General features: G+C 39.1%; 1 protein-coding gene across 1 annotated transcript in view; it reads right to left on the bottom strand.

Moving 5' to 3' along the window:
• LOC138004425 (transmembrane protein 205-like) overlaps positions 1-3847 on the bottom strand; it is an 8461-nt gene extending 4614 nt beyond the window's left edge. The window contains exons 1-2 of the mRNA XM_068850932.1: positions 3556-3847; positions 597-760 (exon numbers count right to left, since the gene is read on the bottom strand). Coding sequence (XP_068707033.1) covers positions 597-760; positions 3556-3739 — 348 coding nt within the window. The 5' untranslated portion in view covers positions 3740-3847. The remainder of the gene's footprint in view (positions 1-596; positions 761-3555) is intronic.
• Positions 3848-7500: the final 3653 nt, after the last annotated feature.

Raw genomic sequence — 7500 nt, 5'->3', positions numbered from 1 at the left:
ACTGTGCCCTCTGTCATGACTGTGTCGTACTCAAAACCCGGTCGGCAAAACACATAATTAACGACTTGGAGTGAACAATTAATAATTTATACTCAAAGTCATCCAATAAATCCTCTCTTAGCTATAAATTAGCCTTTTCCGGTTCTTTGAAAGGATGTCTTATTGTGCTATTTTAATAACAGTTTTAATAATGTGCTTTGACGTCACTGTTAGAGAAAGAAATGACGCTTATTTCCGTTAGCTAGAATTTTATCAGGAATCCGAGACGTAGGAAGGTTTGGAAAGGCTTACAGTGCGTTCACTGAAACCGGGGCCCCCACATAGTGAAAACCAATCAGAGGGCAGAACTGAAACAATGGATTCCAACATTTTCAGACCCAGCGAATCAAATGTCCGGTACAAAACAATGAAATCGCAACTTGTTCTTTGACCAGTGATGCTTTAATGACTGTATGTGGGTTCGGTTACTGTAAATTATCTAGGTGGTCCCGGTTTCAGTGAACGCACTGTAAAATTAGCCTGATCTGATAAAGGAACAGTTTTGAACAGAAACCCCCTTACTATTGCCGTTTAACCAACGTCATCTGAGTATTTACCTGATACTTTTCACTGCCATCCCACAGCTGAACAGGGTGCATAATACAGTAAGTTGCTAAGGCAACAGTGGATAGACTGGAGCCCGCCGTAAAGTAGACTGGGAAGAGCTGGCTTTGTAAATGACCAAAGGTATGTCTTGTTAGTGTAAAATACATCTTGTAACCTGCAAAAAAGGTCATCGAGTTAAGCCGAATGCGATTAAGTCTGTGTCATAGATTTAGCACTATTTCTGCTGAAAAACGTAAAAGTGCCGGACCTTGGGAGATTTAACCAGGCCATAAGGGAGAGTACAGTTTTTTTACTGTAATTATGCACCCTAAAATAAAGTGTTCTAAATAATTCATAGACCAATAACAAAATTGTAAGGATGCAAGGCTGTCTGTACGGCTGTGATAATATAAATTTGTTCTTTTCCAATATTTCGTCAGGCACAGCCTGATATCTTCAGGGAGTTAAATGATTTGCCGTTACCATTTTTAGCCACATGATATATTCAATCCCGGACAGATTAAAATGGAACAGAAATGCTCCCTTCCGTCTTAATCAAGGATGAAGTCGAGTGAAGGCCAAACCTCACCATTTGCCCATCATTGATCTTGGGGGAAGGGTGGTGTCAATTTTCCATTTAATCTGTCCAAGAATGTACGTATAGGATTATTATTCTCTTTTGTTTATAAATTTGGGTTCAAGTGTTTGACCCCTGACGATTCTGCGTATGGAGTCACGAGATAGGTTCCATGTCGTGAGGCGTGTGGTTATTGCTGGTTAAATGTTCAGAAACAATTGTCAGCCTTGGAGGAGAGGTGGGTCTGTTAACGGGAAGTCAGTGTTCGTTAAAACGGTCTTTAACTATCCGTTTTGTCTCTTCTATGTATTGTTTTCTTGCAGCGTGGACAGTAGTGTATCATGTAAATAAGTTACAGTCAATGATGAGTGGAATATTCGTCTTCTCTCTTTTTTAGTACCTGGAAATGCATGGGCCGCGGACCGGGGCTGCGGAGTACGTTTGAAAATTGGGGGAGGGGGGGGGGGGTAGGGGCTAGGTTTTGGTATGGATCAAGGAAGTTTGAGGGAAGGGGAGGTGGCGTCTGAAAGCATTTAAGAGGTGGTAATGTGAATATTTCGGTACATCGTTGGGAAGAAGCGAGATCTTATGATAGATTGAAAAGAACGAAGGACAGTGTTATAGGTGACAACAAAAACGAAACGACTCGGTGTGTTTGTGGATTTAGCACAGCTGATTAATTATTATTATTATTATTATATTATTATTATTATATTATTATTATTATTATTATTATTGTTACTTGTACGAAGTAAACGAGATGAAATAATCGCGAAAAGCTTCGGATTATGCAAAGTTAGTTTGAAGTAACGTTTTCGCCGCCGTCTTCGTAGTAGGATAACTCGGTTAAGTGAGCAAGAAAAGTTGTGCTGCATTGCGGCACGCCTTTCGGTGCATTTCTTACGGTGTCGTCATTTCCAAAGGTGAGGTCGCCCTTCACTGATCATTTTGTTGATGGACAAAGCGGAAGTGATCCTAAGTCATTTAGCCATTGTAAGACAAACATTGCATGCGTTATGTACGTCAGGGTCGAAATCAAACGAACGGGTATTTGAAAGCCAACTGTTAACTTATCTTTTGTAGAAGATCAAGAAGCGTGCAATTTTTGAGGAAACTGAATGAAAGTAAGGACAGACCACGAGGAAATATTCTTTAAGTTAAAGACAACTTTGTAAACAAAACAATAGTAACTTTATATCCTTAAATTGTAATCTCTGTAAGTATTAACAATATTAGTTACAAGTAGTGCTGGAAGTAATGTCGCATACTTTCATTCACGAATTCTGACGTCATCACAGGCCAGAAAACGATATCAAGTGTGTAACAGTAGAGGCAAACTGACAAGTGGGCGAAAGACGTTACGAATTGGCACGTCAACCTGTTTATTGTTAATCCCTTTTAGTTAAGTTTACTAATTAATCTCCACTAAACCACGTCATTTGTCTCTGAGTAATAACAAGTTTCTCCAACCTTTTCTTTCAGAACTTAGGAACAACAACAACAACTACTACTACTACTACTACTTCTACTACTACTACTACTACTACTCAAGTAGCCTGCCTGGCAGACGTCCTAAGGGGAAGGAAAAAGAAGAACTGGCGGGAGAACGAGGAGGGCGCGCGCGGAAGAAGGGAAGAAAGCATCCTTCCCTTCTTCCTCGCGCGCCCTCCTCGTTCTCCCGCCGGTTCTCGCAGGCTACTATTCATGGGACGAGTGCGACATAATTTGAGCTGAAAAAACGAGGGCCGCAAATTTACTGTTCGGCTCTCAAACTTGGTTAGTATTTGGTATTGACCGCTTCCGCGAGCTTATAATATATACCTTATTTTATTATTTATGTATTCCGTGTTAGCCTGTTCAAATGGGAGACATCGAGGTATACTATTTCTAAAGTCTGGGCTAATTTATTCATTTCTGTATATCACATCCAGCCAGACGTATTTGGCTAAATTCACACAAATAAAATTGTGTCAGGGTATGTTTGTTGAATGGTTCGAGTTATTGGTGAGTTCACACTGATATCCGTATGAATGGGCGTTAAGGTATTTGCCTCCCCATACGGTCTGTATTTCGACCGGGTCAAGGTGCAGGAGAAGAACTGCACCCGCTTCAGGGCAAATTACACCATCTTAATCGCTAATAAACATCTTTTTTCGTTTATATCTAACCGTCTGCAAAAGAACATGGGATAATGTTTCACTTTCCGAATAATATTCTTAGACTAAGACCTTAATTTGCGAATATCTTGCATGACCGGCTTGAGGAATATCATTTTTAAAAATTCTACTTTTGACTATTTATTTCTACAAAAATTCTATCGCGACATAGAAGTTGAGTACAAAGCTTACAAAACAATGAAGCAACATACATTAGATGATCGAATGCGTACTAACCGGCGATAAACGACACCCAAAACTGCATTCCAAGCCATGTACCAAAGGAATACAAATGCAAGAAGCGGACGGCTGTGAAAAACATCTCACCTCGGCGGATCTCCTCAGTGATTCGCGACGATAAATTTGTCAAGACAAAAAGGATAGAAATCCCAAGTAAATTTGCGCACATTTTAAAAGTCATTTTGAAGGGTTGAAGAAAGTGTTTAGCTCCTCGAAGAATTCTTTTCTGATGCGGTTTTTCTTAACTGTCAACGTGGCCAAATTGTTTTTTGACATCATTTTGCGATGGGTTTATATAGATACCTGAGAGGATTATTCGTGAACCCTGGCATGATTATTTGAAGATTTGTCAAGTGGAATTTCACATACCAATCGATCATGGCAAATTCGTGGCAGAGTTGAGAAAGTAAATAAATACGTCAATGGCGCGAAAGGTCTTCGTCCACATAGATATGCTTTTAAATGACGCAAGTCACAGTCATTGCTATTTCGGACCGCGCTTTTCACTGGAATCATAATTTTAGTTGAGAAAAATTCAACATACCGATAGCCATAGCCAACTTGAATTTAAGTCCTAAAAATGTGCCGGTGTTTGTTTTTAAGTATTATGAATAAATAAATCCGTATATTTATTGATATGATCGTGTGCTCTTTTAGCATGGTTGAAAAGATCTCGTTGAAATCTTTGTGGTTTCAAGAGAGGGTGTTTTTTTTTCTTTAATTTGCGTACAAAGCATAATTTATCATCACGATCGAGCTGAAACAGCATGTCCACCACGCTCTGCTGTTGTTGTTGTTGTCGGCGGTTGCTCTTCACTCTCTAACCAGCGGTCGAGAATAGATCTCGCAAAATGACGCCTAAAACAGCAAAAAACGAACAAAAAAAACATAGCACAAAAAAAACAAAGCACAGGACTCAGTTGACACTTCGTTTGATCTTTCATTGAATTATTTGTTTCAGTTCAAACTTTATTGCCGAGCAAATCGCAACCGCCGTAATATTCTTCTCTCATATTATTCTACATAGCGAGAAAAAGAGGGTGGTCCGCCTTTGCTGAAACGACGCTCCGGCGAAAACGGAAGCCAAACGCTAGTCAATGATGTCCTTCATGGCCGCTTTTAAATTTCTATTCTTTCCGATAAAAATGCTGCAAAAAGAAAACAGTGAAAAATGTTTTCTTATTTGTCGTTGGCTTAGGTTATTATTTTTACATTGCGGTTTTTAAAAAGGATGTTTTTTAAACCAAGAGGAACTGAACTCGTTTAAATGTTCCTCTCTCCTTTCCAACTGAACTTTGGACTCGTGAAACGCACATCAAACGTCTGTTGGAGAGAGAATTGTGCAGAGCAAAACATCTGCCTTCGAGGGTTTGATAAAAAAAATTGCACTGGGATTATTTTGCTTATTTTTTATTCCCATTTCTGTTTAAATTAAAAGGAATGCGTAGAATGGGGTTATCAAGCAAAACATCTGTTCTAACAGACAAAGTTGAGTTTCAAAGTGATAAATACGATATGATGTGTCAAACATTTGAGGCGAGGTTTATGATGACCACCGGACAAAAGACAATTATTGGAGCAAGCAAAGCGAACGAAATTTTTTTGTAAATCAGGAAGAAAATTTGCAACAGATTTACAGATATTGCATGCTTAATAAAAAAAATAATCCGTTTGTTTTTCTTTCCTGGATTATTTATCATAAGTAGTATTAAATATACCAAGTATATATAACATTTCCAAAAGAATGTGGAAAAAAGTTAAGTTACATTCTTCACTTTCAAATAGGGAGTCACAACATTAGAGTTGTTATTTGATAGCAGAACTGCACTTCGAGTGCTGTCTACTCTATTGTTAAAATGGCGGATTTTACCTTAAATGCAAACAGCATATTGCTGCTTGTCCGGCCAAAGCATGAAAATGCTCTTGATGTGACTTATCCCTCTCTCTTTTTTGATGTCGAAATCAAACAAACAAACAGGCAAACAGATGAACTAAAATCAATTAGTTTCTTTGATTCTTGGAAACGTGATACAATATGTTTCTAATTTTTTCATAAAATTACGCTGACGACAGTTAATCTTTTACGCATAATATTGTCTGCCCTGTTAAATCCAAGGATAGTTAAGCTCGGTCAACTTTATTTCCTTCCGTCTTCTTTTCGTAAATAAGCAAGCTCAAACCGTCCCGTTGGTCAAATGATAAAGAGATACGATTAAGAACTGTTTATAGTCTTTAAACCTCTTATCACCAAGAACGACCAAGGCCATGAGGTTTTGCTCTCATGATATTTTGCTATCCGGACGCAAAGAAAACATCCTAAACAGCATTAGTCTACATAGAAGGACGAAATCCTCAAGTTAAGAAAGCACTGTTTGGCACAATTCTAAGTTATTTTACTGTTTTCTCTTAGGCCGCTTTTGTTTTTAAAAACACAAGGTGACTATATGCAGGGTAAAAACGTGCCTTTAGAAAGGTACTGGTTAGGGTTAGGGTTAGTAGGAAAGAATGGTGTTCGGCATCGAATTTAAGGACAAAGGAAGTCTTAAAACATCAAAAGGTGGTTTATACGAAACCACAAACTCGATAGCGTCCCTTTTGTCAGAGCAAAAGACGTTTATTGAACTACTACGCTGATTTCTTGTGAGCGACTTTTGCGTGTAAGTAAATTGGATGTGCTCCAGCGGCTTGCCGGTTGGCGAACGTGGCAAGCCGGCGGAGCCACGAGAGACGTTTGTATTCGCTTGTTGGATGGGCTTATGCTTGAGTTGCAGTGGTTATTTAAACCTTTTCGAAGCAGGAGTATGCGAAAATCGACTGTCAGCAAGCTTTCTGGTCAAACGCAACTGCGGAAACCAGTACCTTAGTGAAACATGTTGAAGGAAATCTTTTGGGGGAAGAAAGACTCCTCAACACTCTTGCTGTTCACTTCTTTATTTGATGTTCTCTAACGAGTAGTTTGTTCAAAAGAGCACCTAACACCGATAGATTCGTTTACTTATTAGCGCTCCCGGTCCAGGCAACGCATCGCGATTGGTCAAAGGATTAGAGGCTTAGAACGCAATAACGCCAACTACAAAAGAAGTGTTTGACATAAACTCCGAAGGTGTACCTACGGTTGCACGAAACGTGGTCCACGCCGACGGCTTAAAAATTGCAGTGCCGTTGGGCGTTGAGCGAGTCCATAAAAGACCAATCGCAGTGGCTGGAGGACCAGGATCACTAGCCTAAACCTTCTGGACGGAACGTGACTTCTCAACTAATAAACTTAAAGTAACAAAGACTACACCAACCGAAATAAACAAGGGATTAACAATATTAATTAATCTACCTGGCTAATCCAAGCCCTAAACTAATAACGTCAACGCGAGATTAACGGATTAGTACGGTATCGGAGTTCCTAGAACAATAATAATGGTACTACAGGTTTGTTTCCCAACAGTACGAGAACATTCGACTTAAGTTTAGCGTTACAGCCTTATTTACTAACACACACTAAATATTGCACGACAAAACGTACCAGAAGCACTTGTCAACACAATTCTTTTAGTTTCTCTAATTAATCAACCCAGATGGATTAATTCCAAATAAGAAATATATCCTAGTGTCCAGGTATGAATTAAATTGTTTACAAGATAAGTAAGGGCACGAAAGTTTTCGTGAGAGACGTTGGAAATCCTTTGTGAAGAAACTTAGCCTTTGTGAGTAAACTTAATTATGTTTTCCAGTACGTGCATTTTGCCTGGCAACAGTGTGGCCCCTTTGTTGAATTGGTCACGTCCGTCTCTCAACACACTGTTTGATAACTTTAACACAAGATCAAGTCTTTCCTGAATCATCCATCACTCATTAATAGATATAAAGATAACTTCACTCCGCTAGAAATGGCAAACACACTTCACTCTAAAAAGCTTGTGCCCTGCAGCACCATTCGTTACGCACAAT

Source organism: Montipora foliosa, chromosome 5 (genome assembly GCF_036669935.1).
Source record: "Montipora foliosa isolate CH-2021 chromosome 5, ASM3666993v2, whole genome shotgun sequence".
In the NCBI taxonomy this organism is placed as follows: domain Eukaryota; kingdom Metazoa; phylum Cnidaria; class Anthozoa; order Scleractinia; family Acroporidae; genus Montipora; species Montipora foliosa.
This window is presented reverse-complemented; position numbering and strand designations above follow the sequence as displayed.